The 26124-nt window shown below is 48.0% G+C and overlaps 1 protein-coding gene across 4 annotated transcripts in view; it reads left to right on the top strand.

The window, feature by feature from the left end:
- opa1 (OPA1 mitochondrial dynamin like GTPase) overlaps positions 1 to 26124 on the top strand; it is an 87571-nt gene that overhangs the window by 15244 nt on the left and 46203 nt on the right. For all 4 annotated transcript variants that reach the window (XM_083766941.1, XM_083766943.1, XM_083766942.1 and 1 more), the window contains 11 exons: positions 2225 to 2329; positions 3272 to 3358; positions 4488 to 4601; positions 4863 to 4943; positions 7107 to 7181; positions 7354 to 7425; positions 10974 to 11073; positions 12064 to 12197; positions 12949 to 13021; positions 20996 to 21068; positions 22558 to 22673. In XM_083766941.1, the coding sequence (XP_083623067.1) occupies positions 2225 to 2329; positions 3272 to 3358; positions 4488 to 4601; positions 4863 to 4943; positions 7107 to 7181; positions 7354 to 7425; positions 10974 to 11073; positions 12064 to 12197; positions 12949 to 13021; positions 20996 to 21068; positions 22558 to 22673 (1030 nt within the window). The remainder of the gene's footprint in view (positions 1 to 2224; positions 2330 to 3271; positions 3359 to 4487; positions 4602 to 4862; positions 4944 to 7106; positions 7182 to 7353; positions 7426 to 10973; positions 11074 to 12063; positions 12198 to 12948; positions 13022 to 20995; positions 21069 to 22557; positions 22674 to 26124) is intronic.

A 26124-nucleotide genomic window follows, 5' to 3' on the forward strand; every position in this document is an offset into this window, starting at 1 on the left:
GAAAAAGTTGTTTTGAAAAAGTTTATACTTTTTAAAATATTTAACTTTATTTATAGTTTTTTCCTCCCATTGACAATGTATGGGATTGATCTCTAAATCAACCTCACTTTTGCAGCCTCATTACTCTGGCATACTTTGTCGTAGAAACGTGATTTAAACTTAAGAAAGCTCACACGACTCTGGACTTTTTCGTGGTTCAAACCGTATTCGAATACGTTAAACGGTTTTTCCGAAATCGCAGTTCAATCGCAGGCCGTTTCGCCTAATTAGTGCCAAGTTAGAGTGCAGGGCTTCTTTCACTAGAGTGCGTGAACAGAAAATCTTTCCTTGAAAATTTACCAAACAAATTGCCGTCCCGGCCAAGATATTCACTTTACACGCATGTCCTTTGGTCATTTTGTAGCCACACATGTCCTCTTTCACACAATGTGACCACCAAAACACAGAGACATACAGAATGTGAACTACGGCCTTTTAAGTGACACAAATACAGTCAATCTGCTCATTGACATCCATTGTAGAAATCTTACGAGGAAATTATCGCGATGACAATTCTTAACTCGCTCTTATAACCACATTTTCGATCGCACATGGTGTACCTCAATATCTCAGGCCACTCACAGCGAAAGAATTATTTGCATTCGACTTTTACTTTTTGCGATAGAGCAATTTGTTCGGGCATAGTTTCCCCCCATTCAAGACCATTCAAGACCATTCAAGATCAAGACCTTCAAGTTGCGCGCCACTTGTTTGTCTTTTACACTTCCACAGCTGAGACATATAAGAGCTTAATTACAGGGCTGAAATTAAAGTTACAAGATCTCAATGAGTTGCTCTGCGATACCTTGTGGGCTTGTAGGTCTGCTATTTGTGCAATTGGATGGCCTTTACACAGCTCTCGCAAGAGCACGCACGCACGCATGCACGCACGCACACACACACCCTGTCTTCCTATTGGCTGGCCTTTACACAGCTCTCGCAAGTGCACGCACGCACGCACGCACGCACGCACACACACACACACACACGTTTATAAAAAAAAAAATTAAAAAAAAAAAAAAAGAAAAAAAAGAAAAAAAAGAAAATAATTATTATTGAAGGTGGCAACAGTCCATTTGCTCGGTAAAATATTTCGGGGGATATTTACAATGTGTGCAGGCTTGAGTATGTTGAATCTAGTTTGCATTAATGAGGATTTAGTTGACACAATCAAATAAAATGGCGATAGTATTCCATGTGGGGCAGACGGCCTGTCACAGCCAGATTTTGGAGAGCAGCGCAGCTTTGTTGTTGCGAGGAAAGCGGTAAAATTAGACTTTCGTGGTTGTTTTCGTCTCAGATTTAGTCCGACGGGGCGTCACAGTATAACTCCATGGGGACACAAAAGCGACACAAAAGTAGGACCCGGAAGTATCTCAGGAGGGGGCGCTCACGTCACAGCTAAAATACTGAATTAGGGAGGAGATGAACATGTGTGTGATGATGATTTCTACGGTATGTGTTAATGTAAGGCTGTACCCTAGCCCTGTTTTTAGGACTCGAACTTCGGGCAGGAATTTTCGAGCGAACCTTTGAACCATTCGTTTCTAATACGATGCGCCTTGCATTCCTTTGATCTACCGCGCAGAAAACATTTTGACAACGTATGCGCACTGGCGCATCGGTTGTGTGCCCCCTTGATTATTAATAACATCTAAACACAACATGAACATAGTACTCTTATTATGCATATCACATTCTCGCAGAAAAAAAAAACGACTGGTTCAAGCCCATTAATTAAGATTCGAGTGGCAACCCTAACGAGTGAAGGTTCGAACCCCAAATGTTCGGGGGCAGCCTTAGTGTAATGATAAGATGAATTCGTCCTGAACAAAGTTTAGTTTTTTGACTCCTCTGTTTAGTCTATGCTACCATATAACTTAGTCTATGCATTCTGAATTCCGGCTGTCTACAAAAGTAAAGTTTCCCTTGTGAGCTTGTATATACTGTATATTTTTTTATTTGGCTTATGACATGTCCAAATATGGACGCCAGGTTGAAAGTGGTTACCCAGCAGAGTGAAATTTCATGTAAATACTAAACACCTAGTTAAAAAGAAACATAATTTGTTCTAACCTTTGCAGGTAAATTATGCATTTAGTGAGTGATCCTTATTGCTATCGGTGTGACGTATAAAAGTGTGTTAAAAGGCTTGTTAATGTCCCCGCCGGTGTGCTTTCTGTAGATGAAGTACCAGCGAATGCTGGAAAGATTGGAGAAGGAGAACAAAGAGCTGAGGAAAGTGGTTCTGCAGAAAGATGACAAGGGCATCCACCAGAGGAAAGCCAAGGTGAGAAGCTACTGTTAACCGTTTCAGTTCGTACGTAGGACGCATGAGGCCGTCATAAGGATCCCGAAATATTAGTGCCAACGACGTCTTAGGACGTCCTAGCGATGTCCCAGCGACGCGGGGCGAGAGAAGAATATTCAGAATTTTTCCTTTTTTTTTTTGGCATTTCGCTTTTCGCTTTCCGTACGCTAACGCTCAGTGCAATAATTAGCTTGTCATTGACTCCCATGTTAGCGCGGCGGAAAGAATGACTCGTATCTCCTAATCCAAGGCGCTCTCCGTGGTGATGAATGGATCGATATGCTGGCGCTTCATTTCTGCTCCTCATCCGTCTCTCCCGCAAAATATGAACGTTTTTTGGAGCGTAAAAAAATAGATTAAGATGATCGGGGATGTGAGGTCTCTTTGTAAAGTCAACTTTTTTAGGAAAGTGTTTCCGGTTCATGGCTTTCAGAATAAGAGCGGTCACCCCGGAGCTTCTATTTTGATGCACTTCCGGCACTAAATGTGTTAAACGATACGGTATCCATGGCTTTGTTAGGGTTTTTTTTTATGCCATGGCATTGGATCTGCAGGAGGCTAGCTCACTACAGTATAAGAAGGCAAGGCACCAACCTGCACATCGGGAGCAATTAGGGGTTCAGAGTCTTGCTGAAGGACACTTCAGCAAGACTACCCTTGAGCCACTGCTGCCCCTATTAATAACGGAGGCGTCAAAACAGCCGCCTCCGTTATTTTCAATGAACCTATCCCACACCGGCGTTGTCCGACACGCGCTGACGCCTCGCCTGACGCTTCGATATAAACCAGTTCTATTTTCCAGGAGTTACCGTGCGGCAACGCACCCAGTGTGTGTTGGGCTTCACCTTGACCGCCGCAGCCTATAAAGTCAAATGTATCATGCATCTTTTTTTTCTTTTCTTTTTTTTTGATTCCATGCAGAAGTCTCTCATTGACTTGTACTCTGAAGTCCTGGACATTCTGGCAGACTTCGACTCAAACTACAACACCCAGGATCACCTACCTAGGGTAAGGAAACACGTACTGTCGTCATTTATCTGAGAAATGCATCTATCAAAGATCCTGTGTGCCACGGCACTGTTCAACACTGAGAATGTGTCTTTTACAGTGTGGCGTACAGGAACACGTGCATGTCACTAGAAGTGTGGCTCTCAAACTATTTTGTCACAGCAGGTCACCTATAACTTGTAAATAACTTCTTCATCCACGGCACCCCATGAATTACATTGTTACTTTATAGCACTTTTGTCATTAGCGGTATGTAAATAACTTTATACTTGGCGTTTAACTACTTAACCCATTTTAGACGGGAACCCCTTTTGGTGTTTTAAACATTATGTTATAATTTAGCTATTGAAAAATAGCTGATCTACATACAGTACAAGCTACGAGCTTGTAGGTCTGCTATTTTTGAAAAATCATTAAAATGTGGCGCAAATCATTGAATATATATTTCAGAGCGAACAGTTTTATCTAAAATATTAGCTTCCTTGAAATGAAAAAGGTTGAGCACCACTGACATAGAAACATGGGTTTTTCAGAATAATGTTAGGATTTAGAAGCCTTTTTTTTATCCACCTCAGTCCAAAATGGGTTAAACCCAATAGCATTCCTATTCTGGGGGGAACATTCACCAAAAACAGATCTACTTGTAGATCTGCTATTTTTGGTGACACAATTTAGTGTAGATTGAAAAAGAACGCACCAAGGAAAGTGCAACTGTATAGAGTATTTCAGTATAGAGGATTTAACCCATTCTGGGCGGGCACCCATTTTGGTGTCATGTTATGCTTTAGCTATTGAAAAATAGCAGATCTACAAGCTCATATCGCGCCACCGAGTGGCGCGATACGAGCTTGTAGGTCTGCTATTTTTGAAAAATTGAAGAGCGACTGACATTTTTAGAATCTGATCTCAGGTCAGAATGGGTTCATCAGACCAGTGTGTGTCCGGCGGAAACCTCGTATGAATCTGATCTCAGGTCAGAATGGGTTAAGTATAGAGGATTTAAGTGGTTGAACTGAAGTGATACATTCCAAATAGAAGTAGGCACCCCTGGACTTGGGTCACGGCACCCACTTTGAGAAACCCTGCATTAGAAGACTGACTTCTTGTGTGTACTATGATCGTTGGTCAGGTGGTGGTGGTCGGTGACCAGAGTGCAGGGAAGACCAGCGTTCTGGAGATGATCGCCCAGGCCAGGATCTTCCCCCGGGGCTCTGGAGAGATGATGACCCGCTCTCCTGTCAAAGTAAAATCTTGACACTTGACTTTTAATAATATGCACCCACACACACATGCACACCACCCACATTTGGGGCTGTCGCACCAACATTTCTCTGCTCATACCTGTATGAGTGAGTGTGACCCTTGAGCCACCTTATTGATTTACCATTGTCAATAATATGAACGCCTGGGAAAGTGATTTAAAGATCGGTGGGAGACACAACAATCATGTCCATTTCATTCAATTCCATTTTGACACACTCCCCCCTATGCTCTCTCCCTGCAGGTGACGCTAAGCGAAGGCCCCCACCATGTGGCCATGTTCAAGGACAGTGGCCGCGAGTTTGACTTGTCCAAGGAGGAGGATGTGAGTCACTGAAAGCATCAACAGCTCCTTCCATATCTGTTACGTTCTTAGCTTACGCATGTTTCATGATAACTACTTTTGTTTTTATATTTATGTGATGTTGTATGCCATGCTTTTTGTTACTGCTTAATGTAAATCGCTCTGGATTAAGAGCGTCTGCTAAATGCCGAAATTGTTGCTGTCAGTTGTAGCCCTCTATGTCTAAAACCCTTTTTATGATCATTTCTAAATATTAAATATAATAGTGTGCTTGTAGATCTGCTTTCCACTACTTTCGTGTAACACTTTTCTTTCGCTGTATTCAAAGAGTAGAAACATGTACACAAAGAAAATTCTCCCACAACTGTTGTGACGGCATTAATTTACAACAACAAAAAAGTGAAACTGATTTCTTGGAGGTTTCTGCCCGACAACCATATCCATCTCTCCATCCATCCCTCCATCCTCTGACGTTATAATTTACAATTTACAATTTAGGCATTTAGCAGACGCTCTTAATCCAGAGCGACTTACATTTAAGCAAGAACAAAAGCATGGGAATACATCACATAAAAGCATTTATCATGAAACATGCGTAAGCTAAGAAGGTAACAGTGGAATATCTATATGATGAAACTATACATACACTATACATAATAAACTATACATATTCACTACTATGCTATACATATGTACTATGGCGTGCTATGACTATATACAATACAATTATAGTGCTGTCTACATAACATGCTATAAGTCTGTGTCAAATGCTATCTAAGCCAACAGAAATGCTATCTAAGGGGTTAGGGTAAGTGCTATGGGCCATGATGGAGTCTGAACAGGTGGGTTTTCAGGCTACGGCGGAAGATTGGGAGTGATGCTGCAGTTCTGACTGCAATGGGAAGTGCATTCCACAGTTTTGGAGCCAGAAGGGAGAAGAGTTTGGGACGTGTGGAGTGTTGTCCCGGCGTTTTTAGTGAGGGTACTTCCAGTTTCCCTGCGTTGGCTGATCTGAGTGCGCGGGAGGGTTTGTAGGGTTCAATCATACTTGTAAGATATGGGGGAGCCATACCTTTGGTTGCTTTGAATGCCAGCATCAGAGTTTTGTATTCTGTGCGGGCAGCGACCGGGAGCCAGTGGAGGGAGCGGAGCAGGGGGGAGACATGTGAGAATTTTGGCTGGTTGAAGACCAAGCGAGCTGCTGCATTTTGGATCAGCTGGAGAGGCTTAAGTGCACATGCTGGTAGGCCAGTAAGGAGGGAGTTACAATAGTCGAGTTTTGACAAGACTGTTGTCTGGATTAGGAGCTGGGCTGATTCCTGGGTGAGGAACGGTCTAATTCGTCGTATGTTATAGAGTGTGAACCTACATGATCGAGTGACAGCTGTGATGTGAGCTTTGAACAAGAGCTGACTGTCCAGGACAACACCAAGATTCCTGGCTGTTGGGACAGACGTTACCAGGGCGTTGTCTACGGAAATAGTTAGCTCCCGCATAGGGCAGGACTTAGCTGGGAAGAAGAGAAGCTCAGTCTTGTCTGGGTTCAGCTTGAGGTGGTTGGAGGACATCCACTGTGATATGTCAGCCAGGCATGCAGTGATGCGCTCTTCCACCTGAGTGGCAGAGGGGGGGAAGGATAGGAACAGTTGTGTGTCATCGGCGTAGCAGTGATAGGATATATTGTGAGCAGAGATGATAGTGCCAAGGGATTTAGTGTACAGTGAGAAAAGGAGGGGACCAAGTACAGATCCCTGTGGGACCCCAGTTTGGAGGGTTCGGGGGGATGATAGCAGACCTTTCCAGGAAACCTGGTAGGTCCGATCGGTGAGGTAGGAGGAGAACCACTTTAGTGCCGTTCCACCGATGCCTAGCTCCGCTAGGGTTTCTAGGAGCAGCTGGTGGTTCACTGTGTCAAATGCTGCTGATAGGTCTAGGAGAATCAGTACTGCAGAGTGGGAAGACGTTATGAAGCATCACCATGTCTTAACCTGTCTCCTCCCATCTCTCCATCCATCCTCTGTGACGTTATGAAGCATCACCATGTCTTAACCTGTCTCCTCCCATCTCTCCATCCATCCTCTGTGACGTTCTAAAGCACCACCATGTCTTAACCTGTCTCCTCCCATCTCTCCATAAAGCACCACCATGTCTTAACCTGTCTCCTCCCACCTCTCCCTGCCACAGCTGGCCGCCCTGAGGCATGAGATTGAGCTGAGGATGAGGAAGAGTGTGAAGTCCGGTCAGACGGTCAGCCCTGAGGTGAGATTAAGACCATATTATCAGATGATCTGTCATCAGCTGTTTATAGGTTGTCTTCCTAGGTAGATGAATTTTGGCCATTCATTTTTAATGCAATTGTAACCTTTTTGAACATGCCACCTCATTACCGTAGTGCGTTGTAGGGTCTCATTTCATTTGTTGTTTTTTCCAGACAATATCCTTGAGCGTCAAAGGTCCAGGAATACAGAGGATGGTACTGGTCGACCTCCCAGGAGTCATCAGTGTGAGTAGAGATGCACACATGATACTGCATGCAGTGTTTCCTGCAGGAAAAGGCCTTGGCATGGTGCTGGGCACGGGGGGGGGCTTCTGGCGCGCGACCAAATGCCGCGCGTCGAAGATTTTGATTAATTAATTAATTAATTTGATTAATAAATTAAGATTAATTTGGATTATTGCTCTTGTATTGCTATTGGAGACACTGGGGAGGCACTGGGGGGGACACTGGGGGACACTGGGGAGGCACTGGGGGACACACTGGGGGACACTGGGGAGGCACTGCAGGGGCACTGGGGAGACACTGGGGGGGGGCACTAGGGACACTGGGGAGACATGGGGAGGCACTGGGGAGACACTGGGGGGACACTGGGCAGGCACTGGGGAGACATGGGGAGGCACTGGGGAGGCACACTGGGGGGACACTGGGCAGGCACTGGGCAGGCACTGGGAAGACACTGGGGGGACACTGGGGAGGCACTGGGGAGACACTGGGGAGACACTGGGGGGACACTGGGCAGGCACTGGGGAGGCACTGGGGAGACACTGGGGAGACACTGGGGAGGCACTGGTGAGGCACTGGGCAGGCACTGGGGAGAAACTGCAGCCACTGGGGAGACATTGGGGAGGCACTGGGGAGGCACTCAGGGGGACACTGGGGAGCCACTGGGCAGACACTGGGGAGACACTGGGGAGACACTGGGGAGGCACTGGTGAGGCACTGGGCAGGCACTGGGGAGAAACTGCAGCCACTGGGGAGACATTGGGGAGGCACTGGGGAGGCACTCAGGGGGACACTGGGGAGCCACTGGGCAGACACTGGGGAGGGACTTGGCGGAAACTGGGCAGACACTGGGCAGACACTGGGCAGGCACTGGGGAGGCACTGGGCAGGCACTGGGGAGGCACTGGGCAGGCACTGGGGAGGCACTGGGGGAGGCACTGGGGAGGCACTGGGGAGACACTGGGGAGGCACTGGGCAGGCACTGGGGAGGCACTGGGGAGGCACTGGGCAGGCACTGGGGAGACACTGGGGAGGCACTGGGGAGGCACTGGGGAGGCACTGGGGGAGGCACTGGGGAGGCACTGGGGGAGGCACTGGGGAGGCACTGGGGGAGGCACTGGGGAGGCACTGGGGAGGCACTGGGGAGGCACTGGACATTTCATATCACACACACCATGATTCACTATCCCCCTCAAAAAAAAAGCGCCATGCCAACAACATTGTGCAGGAAACCCTGGCATGGTATATATATACATTATACATGGCTTATTCATGAATAGTTTTACTACTTACTAATACCTTATAAATGATTCGTAAATTTGTTATAAAGGTTTTAGTAATCATTTACAAATGTAAACAAACAGGTTGTTAATGATTTGTTAATAGTCTACAAACTGCTTATACATGTTTATAAATGCTTTATAATCGGGTCATTACAAATGCTTTAATAATCATTTACAGATGTATATAAATGGCTTATTAATGAATAGTTTACTACTTACTAATACCTTATAAATGATTTGTAACCATAGTTATAACGGTTTTAGTAATCATTTACGCATGTCAACAAACAGGTTGTTAATTATTTGTTAATAGTCTACAAACTGCTTATAAACGTTTATAAATGCTTTATAACGGGTCATTATTGTAAAGTGCTACCAAAAAAAACAAGCAGTAATGCAATACAGTGAGGACATGAATAACAAAAAAAAATTAAAGATCAATTAAAAGCAATGTTGTAGAAGTGGGTCTTGAGCTGTGCTTTAAAAATGTCTACATTGGGAATAATTTCCTGGGCCTGGCGTCGTCATGAAAGGGGGCAGGACTGCGACGCTCTATAGACGCTCTACCTAAGCTCTACATTCTGTTGCATCCTGACCATGCAGATCCTTTTACAACATTTTTGAAGGATTTTGAAAATGTTTGATATATCACCTATAATAATAACACTTTTTGCACCCTTTTTGCAAAAAAATATATGTTAATGACGTTTAGAAGCTTTAGAACACTTTCCTGGGGGGCTTTATGTATGTACTATGTGGTTTTAGATATTTTTGATTGTAGCAGCCTGTTGTCTCTGATGTCATGGACACTGGGCTCACTTCCTTCCTGGACTACATGTTGTCTCAGTAAGACAGCTCTCCCCCTATCCACAAGGAGGAGCAGTACACCAAAGAATTATGGGAATTGTAGTCCAGGAAGGTAGTGAGACCAGTGTCCATGACATCAGAGACAACAGGCTCACTGCTACAATCTAAAATAACTAAAACCACATATTACACACATAAATACCCCCAGGAAAGTGATCTAAAGCTTCTAAACGTCATTAACCTATATTTTTTTGCAAAAAGGGTGAAGTGTCCCTTTAAGTCTGAGGGCATTCATTGACTGCATTAATTCCCTAGTAACTACTCTTTCCTTTTTCCTTGACTCTCTCATTATCAATACCCGTTTAACCCATTCTGACCTGAGATCAGATTCATACGAGGTTTCCACTGGACACACGCTGGTCTGACGAACCCATTCTGACCTGAAATCAGATTCTAAAAAAATTCAGTCGTTCTTCGATTTTTCAAAAAATAGCAGACCTACAAGCTCGTATCGCGCCACTCGGTGGCGCGATATGAGCTTGTAGATCTGCTATTTTTCAATAGCTAAAGCATAACATAATGCTGACACCAAAATGGGTGCCCGTTCAGAATGGGTTAAGTAGGTGGCACAAAAAAAATCAATACCGCGATATATCATCCTACTTCCTCTGGCGACACATTATCCATACGCTGGCGCCAAGTATCAATATTTTATTATAACACGTCGCAGGTGCTCTGTATTACCAATTTCCCCGGAGATTAATTACAAACCTTTCCGTCTCTTTTCCGTGCATCTGACACCTTGCATCTCTGTCCTCCATTATGCTGTTGCTCTGTGCTTCAAACGTTACGGAGATAATTTGGATTGTGATATTAAAGATATGGTGATACTAATGACGTTAATCAGAATATGATGCTGTGATTGCACAGACGCAGACTTTTAAATAGGGAGCAGTTGTTTGATTAGAAGAGACATTGTTATTAATGTTTCACCTTTGGCCCATAATATCAACCCATGTTGGTATATTTTCTTTGCCTGATTAAAGATCTCACTGAGCTCTCTGCTGTGAAGTACATGCTATGCTTTCCACACGCCATTACCATAACTGCTCCAGCAATAAAAAAAATCACACCCGTGTGAACTGAGTGGTGCAACTCAGTTGCAGTTGCTGGTTGTAGGAGTGGTTGCACCACTCAAAAAGAAGAATCTGTTAGGATGTAGATTTTCTCAAATATCATGTATCGTGATAATATCATTATAACCACTATGTTTAACCTAACCTTAATTTAACCCATTTAGACCTGACCTCAACATTAAAAAAAAAATCTTCTAAATCCTCCAGTTTTCTGAAATAAATATTTTCACTATAAAAAAAAAGCAGACGAGTGTCGCGCTACGAGACACCCACCCAAACACGGTCTAATTATCAATGTATTGAATGGCTAAATGTGCTTTGGGCAGACGGTGACAGCGGGCATGGCAGCAGACACTAAGGAGACCATCTTCAGCATCAGCAAGGCCTACATGGCCAACCCCAACGCCATCATCCTCTGCATACAGGGTGAGCAACCGTTATGAACCACATGGATTAGTCCACTCCGTTTTCTCTTAACCCATTCTGACCTGAGATCAGATTCATACGAGGTTTTCCACTGGACACACACTGGTCTGATGAACCCATTCTGACCTGAGATCAGATTCTAAAAATGTCAGTCGTTCTTCGATTATTCAAAAATAGCAGACCTACAAGCTCGTATCGCGCCACTCGGTGGCGCGATATGAGCTTGTAGATCTGCTATTTTTCAATAGATAAAGCATAACATGATGCTAACACCAAAATGGGTGCCCGGTCAGAATGGGAGGACCACTTCACCACTTTTCAACCTATCTTCATATAATAGGTCCTCACTAATAATCATGAAGAAATGGCGCAAATTATTTCTACTGTGTCTCATAGGAGGGCTGTGGGCAGTTCGGAAACCGTCTTCCAGTGACATCATCGATGGGGAATACAAGCTAATAAAAACTGCAGGCTTTTCTGAAAAGTTGCAATGCGAAAATGGAAGCCATCGTTCTCACGATGATGAAAATCTAAACATTTTTGTCAAAACAAATTGTTTAAAAAAGAATCTGCCTAATGATGATGTCACTGGAAGACGGTTTCTAAACTGCCCACAGCCCTCCTATGAGACACAGACTTGTGCCATTCAAAATCGTGCCATTTTATCATGATTATTAGTGAGGACCTATTATATGAAGATGGGTTGAAAAGTGGTGAAGTGGTCCTTTAACACCAAATCTCTCAAAAACGGCTGTTCTACAAGCTTACAACGCACAGTGTTTTGTGACGTGCCGCGAGCTCTGAGATCTGCTATTTTCGCTAAATGTTGACGTATTATGATCTGCCCGGAAAAGGGCATGCTAGTGTTCATGTGTAAATAGGACATTCTCACAGGAACAAGTGCTACAACATGGTCCATGATGATGATGACGGTAACTCAGGTTCTCTGCTTTTCAAACCCTTCCTCCTCCCTCCTCTTCCTCCGTGCAGACGGCAGTGTGGATGCGGAGCGCAGCATCGTGACAGACCTGGTCAGCCAGATGGACCCTCAGGGAAAGAGAACCATCTTTGTCCTGACCAAAGTGGACCTGGCTGAGAAGAACCTGGCCACCAACCCCAACAGAGTAAGAACAGTACACAGTGTTTTTAGTTTAGTGCTCGTTTGGAGTGGGCAGACTGCTTGGCCTCCATAAGTGCTGGTTGCAATCATTCATCAGATCAGATCTTTATAATTTGACACTGCACTCCCTTCAGCAATACACCTGCCAATTCTGTCAGTCAGATGAATGGTTCACAGGTTGGATAGACCATTTAATTGTGTCCTTGAGCAACACACTGAACCCCTCTGCTTTTGTGTCATGCATTATAAGTCAGTCACTCACAAGCATGTCAGTTTAAAGGCCATAGTGTCAAAATAAAAGGTTAAATAATCTGATACTGGAGATTTTCAAACACTAGCTAAGCTGTAATTAAATGAAAGTATTTTAGTGCCTGTTTTTCCACTGGGATTGTTTCCCTGTTCCAATTTCACTGACGGGATAAAGATAAGTGATTCCTGTTTGTAGCTCCTTGTGGCTGCTCGGACTGCAATACGTCTTTCCACCATAAGAGGGAGCTCAGCTCTTTCTAAATTCTGCCCAGACCACACTGAGCTAAACTTTAGAGCTTGATTTCCATTGGTTTTCAGCCTACTAATGAAAACAAGAATGGAAAACAATGATCATCATAAGTGGTACAAATTAAACATGAACGATCCCAAGAGCTTTTTTGGAACTTTTTGGGAGCAATTAAACCAATGACTTAATAAAATGAACAGAGGAGGAGTGTTCCAAGCAACAACAACAATACTATTGAGATCATTCTCTTCTCTTCCAGATCCAGCAGATAGTGGAAGGCAAGCTGTTCCCCATGAAGGCCCTGGGTTACTTTGCAGTGGTTACAGGGAAAGGTAAGACAATGAAAACACAGCTGACCTCAATTAGTTCAATTGCTGTAAGGCAGAAACTTCGGGTTACTTCAGTAACCTCAGTTGTATAAGTGACTCGAAGAAGAGAGTCATATGGGGTGCCGCCACCTGGTGGCGCAAAAGCACAGAAACTCTGCATGTACTCACGAACAATTCCATTGGATCGTGAACGTGAAGCTCACGGTGACCTCCCTAACCCCACCCACTCGGTATAAAACCGGGGGTTGGTCCCATGAGCGTCATTCCTATCAATCTACCTTTCTGCCGCTGACAAAGCAGAAGGGCGTCTTGATGACTCTCTTCTTCGAGTCACTTATACAACTGAGGTTACTGAAGTAACCCGAAGTTGTCTTAAGTTCCTCTCTCGAAGAGAGTCATATGGGGATCATAACACTCCCGTATGATCACACCGGCTGATAGGACCGATCCACGGTCCACCTATCAAGAGACACACGCACGTCACCCTCAGGCGTGGCACGTGTATACTCCCGTAAGGAGGACAATTAAAGGCTACCTAGGTCCCTGACCAGGTAGAGCAAAGCCGATAGCGGGACAGACCAACCTGTCCGACTGCTATCAATCCCTACTAAGGAGCCGACAGCAAGCTGCCTCATGTGCCCGTGAAACGGGCTTGATGGCTAACCATCTCATAGAGCCACTCTAGGGAACGCTTATGCGAACATGGGGGCACTATGTACTGTCAATCACTGCGCTGCCGCACCCACGACCGCCTGGGCTAAGTCCCTGGGTGCCACGTCAAGATTATAATACGTGGCAAAGGTCAAGGGAGACGACCAACTTGCCGCTGCGCACACATCCTGGATGGGGACGCCCCGTGCCAAGGCCCAGGATGCCGCCATGCCCCTCGTGGAGTGAGCTTTTAACCCTTCAGGGAGCTCCACCACACTACTGGTGTAAGCCAGTTGTATAGCTTCCACAACCCACTGTGAAAGCCTCACCTTTGTTATAGGCTTCCCCTGCCACCTGGCGTGGGAGGCCCAAGAGACAAAGAGTTGATCTCCCTGTCTGAAGGGAGCTGTCCTGTCCCTGTACAGTCTGATCGCCCTGACTGGACAGAGACAGTGTAGCCGCCTGTCCTCCTCTGAGGCAAAAGGCGGTGGGTGGAACGCCAAGAGCTCCACCGGGTCACGACCAGCAGGAAAGGCCTTTGGCTTGAAAGACAAGTTCGGCCTAACCGTGACCTTAGCGTTGTTACCACTAAACCTCATGCAGCTCTCATTGACTGAGAGTGCGTGGATGTCACTAGCACGCTTCGCAGTCGTCAGTGCGACCAGCAGCGTGGTCTTCAGCGAGAGAAACTTCAAATCCACTGCCTCCAGTGGTTCGAATGGCTCCTTCTTAAGCGCATACAATACCACCGTCAGATCCCAGGCTAGGACCAGGGATCTGGCAACCGGTCTAAGGTGTAGGACACCCTTCATGAACTGACGGATCAGCGGTTCTCACTCACCGGTCCGTTGTTCACACCTAAGTGGGAGGCGGATATCGCCGCCGAGTTGACCTCAACCGAGGACAAGCCTAGACCTCTGTCCAGGAATTCCTGCAGGTAGGTCCGGATGGGCCCCACCGAGGCCTGGAAAGGAAGGACCCCACCAGGCCTGGTCGAGCACCAACGTTCAAACAGCTGCCAAGCCGTGTTGCACCGGCGTCTGGTGGAGACTGTTCTAGCACTCAGAATAGTCTCTATGACATTCTGTGGCAGATCCGCTACCGCGAGCGGTGCCCCCTCACAGGCCAAACCCAAAGGTCCAAGTGCTGGGGGCGCGGGTGGAATATCTCGCCGTTGGCCTGCGTTAGCAGGTCGACCCTCAGAGGGAGTCGCCAAGGGTCGCGATAGAGGAGGGAAGCGATGTCCTGTCTCCAGGACCCCCAGGCCGGAGCCACCAGTAGCAGCCCCGAGCCCAAAACTCTCACCCTGGCTAGAACTTGTGGGATCAGTTCCAGCGGTGGGAAGGCGTAGAGTAGGCCCTGAGGCCACTGATGCGCCAAGGCATCCAGACCCAGAGGCGGCCTGCCTGTGAGGGAGAAGAACAGGGGGAACTTCGTGTTCTCCCCCGTGGCAAATAGGTCCGCCACCGGAACTCCAAATCTGCGCCACATTTGGCCCACCACCCATGGATGGGGGGACCATTCGCTGTAGCGGAGTGGGCCTCTCGATAGGAGGTCCGCAGCTGAGTTCTGGCGTCCTGGGACGTGACAGGCCGTGAGGGAGATGAACCGGCCGTCACACCAGACCAGCAGTCTGTGAGCTAGTGAGCACAGACGCAGGGATTTGATCCCCCCTTGTCTGATGATGTAGGCCATCGTCGTGGTGTTGTCCGTACGGACCAACACGTGATGTCCCCCGAGGAAACGGCTCGAACTCCTTCAAGGCGAGGAAAAACACCGCCAGAAGTTCTAGACAGTTGATGTGAGCGGATCCCTCTAGGGAACCGTTCCACACCCCTCTGGCCGTCCTGCCCTCGTGAGTGGCTCCCAGCCAGAAAGACTGGCGTCCGTGGTGACCACCCTTCTGGACAGGGGCAACCCCAGCGGTACCCCTTCCGTCAGGTTGCGTCTGTCAGACCACCATTTCAAGGCCAATACACAGCCCAGGGAGACTCTCACCCGGCGCCGTGTGAACTTGGGAGGCAGGTGTAGAGACTTCAACCGGAAAGGTCTCATGTACAGCCTGCCCAGCGTGCCAGAGATATGGCTGAGGCCATGAGGCCTGCCATGCGCGGGCACACCCCGAGTTGAAGTGTGTGGCCCGTCCTGAACTGTGCGGCACACTTCAGTAGGTCGTCCACCCGGTCGGCGCTCAGTTTCGCAGTGTATGCGACTGAGTCCAACGTGATGCCTATGAAGTCCGTGGACTGCGTTGGCGTCAACATGCTGTTGGTATGGTTCACGTTGAAACCTAGAGAGGTCACGTGGGACAATACCCTGGCTGTGTTCTGTACCGCTTCCTGCTCCAAGGCCGCGCTCAGAAGCCAGTCGTCGATGTAGCTTGCAACCCGGAGACCCTGTTGCCGTAATGGGGCGAGAGCAGTTTCCGTGCATCGAACAAAGACCCTGAGACTAAGGGACATCCCAAAGGGGAGAACTGTATACTCGTACACTCTCCCCTGAAACCCGAACCTCAGGAACTTCCTGTGTGGTGGGTAGATAGGGATGTGAAAAGGAGTCTTTTAGATCTATGGACGTGAACCAATCGCCTGGGCGTATGGAACGTGCCAGAGACTTGGCCGTCAGCATCTTGAACTTGAAAGTTTTGAGATGTCTGTTGAGTGCTCGAAGGTCCAGGATAGGACGGAGCCCCCCCCCCTTTTTCTTGACCAGAAAGTAGCGGGAGTAGAAACCGCTGCGGCTCTGGCTGAGGGGCACCTCTCTGACGGCCTCCTTTAGAGACATTATCTCCTGTTGGGAGTATATGGCCAGCTTGACCCCGTGCTTCGGTGAAGATGACCTCGCCGAACATGGGGGGTCTCATAGCGAACTGGAGTCTGTAACCCTTCGCTAAGGTGTGCAGAACCTATGGTGACGCGCCGTGGCGTTCCCACTGTGCAATGTACCTGGTTAAAGGGTGGTCCACCCCCAGACCAGAGACATTTTCGGCATGACCCGTCTCCCCAGTGGCGTTTGAGCACGCCACCGGCTTCATGCCCCGCCCCTCTGCAGTGGGCAGCCCGTGGGTTACCCCTGACAGAGGGTTCATGGTCCCCCGAGTAGAAACCGTTGCGGTTCTGGCTGAGGGGCACCTCTGACGGCCTTCTTCTCCACTAGAGTTATCGTCTCCTGTTGGAGTATATGGCCAGCTTGACCCCGTGCTTCGGTGAAGATGACCTCTCCGAACGCGGTGGGTCTCATAGCGAACTGGAGTCTGTAACCCTTCGCTAAGGTGCGCAGAACCCATGGTGACGCGCCGTGGCGTTCCCACTATGCAATGCGCCTGGTTAAAGGGTGGTCCACCCTCAGACCAGAGAAAAATTTTGGCATGACCCGTCTCCCCAGTGGCGTTTGAGTACGCCACCAGTTTCATGCCCCGCCCCTCTGCAGTGGCCAGCCCGTGGGTTGCCCCTGACAGAGGGTTCATGGTCCCCCGACATTGGTGTTCTTGTTGTTTTCTTATTGTTTTGGGCAGTGCCCTTATTATGGAGAAACATACAGAAACATGTGCATTTAGTGCAGACTTGTGTGGCTTGGTCACGGGCCCGTACGTGGCGGGAACCCGTGCCATGAGCCTCAACCTCTTGTGGGGCGGCTCGGGAGTGCAGTTCGAGACTACTACGCCCAGTGCAAGCCCTGAGGCGGGGGGGATGGGGGAAGACGTCAGGGTGCGTCTCCCCCGGGAGGCAGGAAGTGTCACTACTTCTGCTGAGCCTTGCCGTCGTTTCATCTCCGTCACCTCATCGCGGGAGGGGACAGCCCCCATACCCGCGAAGATGGCTGTGAGAGATCCTTGGAGCAGTGAAGCGGCGTTGAGATGTTTGCCCTGTGCAGCAGCAAGGGCATACATCTTCTTGGCGGCCAGGCTGGCGTGGCCCTCCCTAGTGCCGGCCGCGGCTGCTGGAGGGCGGCGGCGTTGGTCAGTGGGGCGTGGGGGACATTTGTCCCTCACGTCCACGGAGGGAGCTCTTGGAGGAGCTCGTTGTCCATCGTCCACCTTGAAAGCAGCCTATCTAGAATGCTAAGCATGCTAGGGTGGCATCGGCCATCCAACGAGGTTGCTACTCCCGACCTCGAAAAGGTTAGCTAAACAGCTAAACAAACCTAGCTTCACAATGTACATACCTGTAATGTTGAGGGAAGCAGTCGGTAGTCGAGGGTCGCTGGGGAACCACGTCGAGTGAGACTTGTGCGTCTGGCCGCTGCGTGAAGTAGTAGTAGCGGTAGTTGTCGGTGGAGGCCTAGGACTGCATCCGACATCCCGTCGTCGCAACCACCCGGATCGGGGGAGCCTCGTTGGTGGGCCGACGAGATCCCGCTGGAGGGAGAGCAGCACCCAGAGCCAGCCGGCGAGACCTGGCTGATGTCTTGGGTCTGGCTCCACAGGCCTGTTCACCAGTGTGGTGAAGAGCGTGTGGAGCTTGTTGTTGGCGGTCCGAGTCGCCTTCCTGGCAGGGGAGGAGCCGAGGAAGGACTCGCCATGGTGTCTCTGAGACGCGTCAAGGTTGAGGGGTCTGGAGAGAGAGGACGAGGCGTTGGGCCTAGACCTCGAGGTTTGGGGCTGGTCGGGACAGCAGGGCTCGGAGGTGTCGACCAGGGACCTGTCTTGGTGACTCTTGACGCGTGAGATGCGTCAGTCTGTCTCCCTGTCTGCAACAGAAGCAGCAGGGGGAGAGACCAGGGGTCTCGAAAGCCTGGCGAGCATGCTTTAGACCCATGCTCTAGCATGGGTCTAGACCCCAGGTGGCGTTCCTCCTCGGGGAACCCGGGAGGGCTGTTGTCACCCCTGCAGGTCGTCTTGGGTGTTGGTGCAGCTTGAAGGAGGAACCAGCAGTCCAAGAGCTTGTAGAAGCACTTCTCTTTTAAGTTATAATATAATATCATTATATAATAATAATATATAATATAACAAAAATGTTGTGAGGAAAACTGTCTGTAACTCACAAAACAGGGTAAAAGTAAAGTGGTGGTGGAGTAGAAAGAGTAGGACTCGTGGTGCTCCACTGAAGATCAGCTGTCCAAACAGAGAAAACCACGTTGTGAAACTGTGGTGTGTTCTCAAGGCATCTCTGATGTGTGGAAGACAAAGACAAAACATGCACAGTGCATGTGTGTCTGTCTGGGAGAGGAGGTAGAGACAGCCATGTCTGAAGCAACTCTTTGGTTCCATGGGGGGGGGGGGTCGAAGTCACTGTCGTCACCACCGGTGGCCATGGTGTGCGATGGAGTTGATTTAATAAAAATTAAAAAATTAACTCAAAAAACCAGGGTTATGGAACGTAACTTACGTAACTCTCGTAACCTACTTACGTAACCAACGTACGCTCGGAGAATGCTAGCTAACGGCGCCGTTCGGCTGGACGTCAAGCTAGCGTTGTGAGATACGATGGTGAAGCCAAATCAACGCCTAACGGCTGAAGATAGCTCGGAGGGTAGCGAGGCTGTAGCTAGTTAGCGCGACGCCGGAAGGCTGAAGGCTAAGAGCGGGAGGTAGCATGTAGCTGCGGGCGGTAAACTACGTAACTTACGTAACTTACGCTCGGAGAATGCTAGTTGACGGCGCCGTTCGGCTGGACGTCAAGTCAGCGTTGTAAGGCACGCTGGAGACGCTAAATCAACGCCTAACGGCTGAAGATAGCTTGAAAGTTAGCGAGGCTGTGGCTAGTTAGCGCGACGCCGGAAGGCTGAAGGCTAAGAGCGGGCCGTAAACTACGTAACTTACGTAAGTTACGTAAGATACGATGGCGACGCTAAATCAACGCCTAACGGCTGAAGATAGCTTGGAGGTTAGCGAGGATGTGGCTAGTTAGCGCGACGCCGGAAGGCTGAAGGCTAAAAAAAACGGGACGTAGCGTGTGGCTGCGGGCCGTGGGTCTAGCTAATAGCTGGTTAGCGCCTCGCCGGTAGGCCTAGGGCTAACGGCTGGACGTAGCTAGCGTATAGCTACGCAGGTAGCGTAGACGAAGCGTGTAGCTATGGGCCGTGGGTCTAGCTAGTAGCTGGTCAGCACCTCGCCGGTAGGCTGAGGGCTAACGGCGGGACGTAGCTAGCGTAGACGAAGGGGAAAAACGTGCCTGACGGCTACGCTTTAAGCAGCGGACTCGCTAATGAGGGAAGCTGAAAGCTAGTAGCACTAGGGAGGCTAAGCTAGCAGCAACCCTGAACGTGGCAGCTAACTGTAGACCAAGCGAAGCAGTAAGCTAGCTGAGTGCTAAGGCGCAAAGCTAGTAGAAGAGAAGGACTAAACGACAAGCCGCGTGACTGCACACTTGTGTTTTATTGTCCGTGTAAAGGACTTACTGCTGGAGAGAACTTTTCTGCAACGTTCGTGAGTGAAAAACACCTCGCAGGGGCTGCGAATTTCCAGGTACAAGTATGAGAAAAACTCGTCCGTTCTAGGGAAAACAGTTTCAACAGCCGGTGGTGAATTCTTTGTCAGAGCGATCTGGCATCTGCGGCAGAAAGGTAGAGGAATGACGCTCATGGGACCAACCCCCGGTTTTATACCGAGTGGGTGGGGTTAGGGAGGTCACCGTGAGCTTCACGTTCACGATCCAATGGAATTGTTCGTGAGTACATGCAGAGTTTCTGTGCTTTTGCGCCACCAGGTGGCGGCACCCCATATGACTCTCTTCGAGAGAGGAACTTAAGACAACTTCTTATCTCTAACTTCTTGTGTTTTTTTTTTTTTTTTAAGTAGCAGATCGACATGCTCGAGAGCAATGTTGTTTTTGGCAGCAAATTTTGATTTTAGTTTTAGTCATAGTCTCTTGAATGGCTTTCATTTAGTTTTAGTCACATTTTAGTCACCTGGAATGTTTTAGTGTTAGTCTAGTATTAGTCGACTAAATGTACAGTTGATTTAGTCGACTAAAATGTGTTTTGGCGGGCCTTGATGGCGTTGTAATGGCTGATTTTACATGTAATGAAAATAGCCGATCTACAAGCCCACAATGCGTTGCAGCACGGCGAGTTGTGAGCTTGCAGATCTGCTATTTTCAGCATGCAACCAAGTGTAAAATGACGTATACTGGATCTCTTGTTCACTAGTCCCTTCCTAACATTTTAGTCTAGTTTTTATTTGTTGACGAAATTGTCAGTATATTTAGTCTTAGTTTTAGTCATCATAGCTTAGTTTCCATTTAGTTTTCGTCAGTGAAAAAAGGTTAGTCAACGAACATTTTTTGTCTTAGTTTTAGTCGACGAAATCAACACTGCTCTAGAGCTTGTGGATGCAGCGTAACTCGGGTGTGACATTGACCAGTGTTGTGGTCTTCTCTTGTCCAGGTAGCAGTGGAGAAAGCATAGACTCCATCAAAGACTACGAGGAGGACTTCTTCCAGAACTCAAGACTATTGAGGTACAGTACATCTCAAGATCAGCTCAGTGGCCTTTGTGGTTACAGTGTCCGCCCTGAGACTGAGAGGTTTGGGGTCTAAATAATGGGACCCAATGCCTCCCTGCTTGACACTCTGCATCAAGGGTTGCATTGGGGGTAAGTCCCTGCGACATACTAGCGTCATGTCCAAGTACATGTACTTGTACATCAAGCTGCCTCACGCTACAGAAACAGGAGATAGGCTCCTGCCCCTATGGGCCTCATGGCTACAGAAACAGGAGATAGGCTCCTGCCCTATGGGCCTCATGGCTACAGAAACAGGAGATAGGCTCCTGCCCTGTGGGCCTCATGGCTACAGAAACAGGAGATAGGCTCCTGCCCTATGGGCCTCATGGCTACAGAAACAGGAGATAGGCTCCTGCCCCTATGGGCCTCATGGCTACAGAAACAGGAGATAGGCTCCTGCCCCCTATGGGCCTCATGGCTACAGAAACAGGAGATAGGCTCCTGCCCTATGGGCCTCATGGCTACAGAAACAGGAGATAGGCTCCTGCCCCTATGGGCCTCATGGCTACAGAAACAGGAGATAGGCTCCTGCCCCTATGGGCCTCATGGCTACAGAAACAGGAGATAGACTCCTGCCCTATGGGCCTCATGGCTACAGAAACAGGAGATAGACTCCTGCCCTATGGGCCTCATGGCTACAGAAACAGGAGATAGACTCCTGCCCTATGGGCCTCATGGCTACAGAAACAGGAGATAGACTCCTGCCCTATGGGCCTCATGACTACAGAAACAGGAGATAGACTCCTGCCCTATGGGCCTCATGGCTACAGAAACAGGAGATAGACTCCTGCCCTATGGGCCTCATGGCTACAGAAACAGGAGATAGACTCCTGCCCTATGGGCCTCATGGCTACAGAAACAGGAGATAGACTCCTGCCCTATGGGCCTCATGGCTACAGAAACAGGAGATAGACTCCTGCCCTATGGGCCTCATGGCTACAGAAACAGGAGATAGGCTCCTGCCCCTATGGGCCTCATGGCTACAGAAACAGGAGATAGGCTCCTGACCTATGGGCCTCATGGCTACAGAAACAGGAGATAGGCTCCTGCCCTATGGGCCTCATGGCTACAGAAACAGGAGATAGGCTCCTGCCCTATGGGCCTCATGGCTACAGAAACAGGAGATAGGCTCCTGCCCTATGGGCCTCATGGCTACAGAAACAGGAGATAGGCTCCTGCCCTATGGGCCTCATGGCTCGGCAAGGCTACTTACTACATTTCAAGATGTCTTTTCATGTTTGGACATTGTGAAGTAATGCATTTGGCAAGAAAGATTCTTTCTTATTTTTCTGCAAATGTATTGTGATTTTCATTTGACACCTTTTTATATTTTCAAGATATAATAATAGTAGTAGTAATATTGAATACAATGTGTTTTAATTAGATTAATTGTATTTGTATAAGTTAGTATTATTACTTATTTTGTATTTATGACTATTTCCAGGGATGGCATGTTGAAGCCCCATCAGGTGACCACTAAGAATCTGAGTCTGGCGGTGTCCGACTGCTTCTGGAAGATGGTCAGAGAGTCTGTGGAACAGCAGGCCGACGCCTTCAAAGGTACGACCCCACCCACACCTCGTTGAGTCTGTCTGTCAATCTCCACTCCACGGAGTCTAAAGTGTCCTTGAGCAACAAGCCACTGAACCTCTAACTGGTCTAAAGTGTCCTTGAGCAACAAGCCACTGAACCTCTAACTGGTCTAAAGTGTCCTTGAGCAACAAGCCACTGAACCTCTAACTGGTCTAAAGTGTCCTTGAGCAACAAGCCACTGAACCTCTAACGGGTCTGAACCTCTAACTGGTCTAAAGTGTCCTTGAGCAACAAGCCACTGAACCTCTAACGGGTCTAAAGTGTCCTTGAGCAACAAGCCACTGAACCTCTAACTGATCTAAAGTGTCCTTGAGCAACAAGCCACTGAACCTCTAACGGGTGCCGGTGGCCCGGTGAGCAGGTTTATCGGTGCCTTGCATGGCTGGCGTCAGTGTGTGAATGAGTGTTGTTCAATCTGAAATCTGATAGCACCACACACTACAGGATAATCGGGCCCGATTATTTTATCCGATTATGTTATACAGCACACACTACACGATTTAAAAACTCGGGCGCACCTCAAACTGAAGGATTCTCGGCCCCCGAGCGAGTGGATATCAAACATTCTTGATGTTGATCGGGCTGTGAGCGGGGGGATTACGATTGGATCTTTTATACACTCACACTAGACGATAATTTATTTATGTCCGAGAATCGCTCCCGATTGAGTCGGGCACCCCCGAGTGTCAAAAATGCCCGATTATCGGCTAGTGTAAGGCCACCTTTAGGGGGGGTAATCATTTCCTCTCCCTTTGGCATGATGAAAGGTGGATTTTCAGGCCTGTTTTAAATTTGCATTCTTTGAGGGAGGAAGTCAGGGCATTCCACAAAAAAAAGTTATTTTTAAGCATGCTTTTTAAGCATGCGCCTGGTTGGTTCACGTAACAAAGGTGTGTGTGTGTGTGTGTGTGTGTGTGTGTGTGTGTGTGTGTGTGTGTGTGTGTGTGTGTGTGTGTGTGTGTGTGTGTGTGTGTGTGATGTCCGCTAAACGCTAAACGGACCAAAATGCAACAATTTAAACATTTGGCCCTAAAACTAGATTTAAGACTAAACGATTTCAGATGACTAAAATAGAACTAAAACTAAATGGCTGTCAAAATTAGCACTGCTCCCCATCGATGTATTGTAGACGGAATAGAATCTCTAATCCTGGACGTTGTAGTAGTGTCGTGCTTTAACCATGAAGTACAAAGATCATCATCATCATCATCATCCTTTGAGTGCCCTCCAGATCTGCGACACGAGCTGCTTCCACTGGTCTCTGTTGCTCATCGCCACACCAAGTTCATTCACAGTCAGTCCTGTGTCCCTACTCAGAACGTCTGGAAATGTGAGAGGTCTTGTTCCTCTTGACGGGCAGGGTAGTCTCCACAGAAGAATATCCGAAATGACCTGGTCTTTTGCTCTGTGCCAGTGTCCAGCAAAGTGGAGTCTTCTTTCTCTCAACCTCTCAACGCTGTCAGTATTACAATTTACAATTTAGGCATTTAGCAGACGCTCTTAATCCAGAGCGACTTACATTTAAGCAAGAACAAAAGCATGGGAATACATCACATAAAAGCATTTATCATGAAACATGCGTAAGCTAAGAAGTAACAGTGGAATATCTATATAATGAAACTATACATACACTATACATATAAACTATACATATTTACTACTATGCTATACATATGTACTATGGCGTGCTATGACTATATACAATACAATTATAGTGCTGTCTACATAACATGCTATAAGTCTGTGTCAAATATTGGGGGTACATCCCATCCTAGAGCCACTGAACCGTGTCTGTCTCTCCCAGACCTAGGGGTCGGTCCTCCCTGCCACACTTCTCCCCTCTCGTTTCCGCTCTGCCTCCCAAACCACAATTAGCCCTGACAGCCACCAGCCTCTGGCCCCCAACGCTAGAGGAGATTTATGGCCAGAGTTACTTACTGGTCCCCGTGGTCAATTGTGCAGTGCATCGATCCACTGCCTGTCAAAAAAATAAAAAATAAAACCTGCACCGCCATCGGCCCCCAGTCTCAGTCTGGCGCCAATGTGGCCCTGTAACCCAGCAATTAGCCTAAACTCCAATGAGCATGGGGGCAGTAGGCCCACTAGCTGTGTGTGTGTGTGTGTGTGTGTGTGTGTGTGTGTGTGTGTGTGTGTGTGTGTGTGTGTGTGTGTGTGTGTGTGTGTGTGTGTGTGTGTGTGTGTGTGTGTGTGTGTGTGTGTGTGTGTGTGTGTGTGTGTGTGTGTGTGTGCGTGCGTGCGCACATGTAATTTGGATAATGTGCTGCATGTGTATACATGTGTGACTATTAAATGCTGCTATTGATTATGATTGTGTGATCGGCGCCATCCCCTCCTTCTCTGGGACCAGTTGTGTGTGTGTGTGTCTGTGTGTGTGTGTGTGTGTGTGTGATGTCCTCGCCCACTTTTATTAAACGATGGGCATCATTAGCAGTTTGAAAGCTGCCTTTATATCAGCCCAGCTTATAAGACAAAGCAGGCCCTGTCTCTATGTCTCTGCGCACACAGCGGGTCGTTATGGGTGTGTTAGTTTGGTGAAGCGTAGCGTCAAAGGTAAGAAAGCAATAGTAAAAACACACAGATGATGCGTTTCATCAGGATATGATAAATAGTCTGAAACCACCACCTGGCCACAACCAGGTTCCTGTCTGGTGATTAACCACTTAACCCATTAGAACCTGGGAATGACCCACGGACGACGTCATTTTAGATTTTGGTGTTGGCCATTAAAAAATTATACAAGCTTGCGCTGCTTGTACATACATGCTATTTCTGAACATTTTGAAAAGTCTTGCAAGGGTGAGAACTATGATTTAGAAGGCATTTGTAGAATCGGCCTCAGGTCTTAATGGGTTGTTAAACCCAATGACGAATTTCATTTTTATAGCGCTTTTCCAAGTGCTCAAAGCGCTTTACAATGGTTCATTCATTCATACATTTGGAGGTGAAGCCAGCGTCCTCAGTTCCCACATTCACACACCAATGGTGGCGAGCTCACACCGACCGACTCATTGGAGGCAATGTAGGGTTCAGTGTCTTGCCCAAGGACACTTCGACATGTGGACAGGAGGAGGAGCCGGGATTCGAACCGCCGACCCAGGGATCATTGGACGACCTGCTCTACCTCCTGAGACACAGCCTATACACTTAGAGTATGGTTGACCGGAGTCCCCCAGGGACCTTTACTCATCCTCAGAGTGCCCATTATGACATGGCCAGATCAGGGACTTTTGTTAAATGCATCACTGCAGTCCTCTTTCCTTCTCCTACCTCTTCTCCCTCTGACCAGATGGCAGTAGATATGATATTCGTACTACTGTACCAGAATTGGAACGCCAGGATTCAGGTGGTAAAATTAATGTTGGCAATTCATCAGCCCCTCAAAGCACTGTACTAATAA

Source organism: Protomyctophum parallelum (genome assembly GCF_964188405.1).
Source record: "Protomyctophum parallelum genome assembly, chromosome: 6".
In the NCBI taxonomy this organism is placed as follows: domain Eukaryota; kingdom Metazoa; phylum Chordata; class Actinopteri; order Myctophiformes; family Myctophidae; genus Protomyctophum; species Protomyctophum parallelum.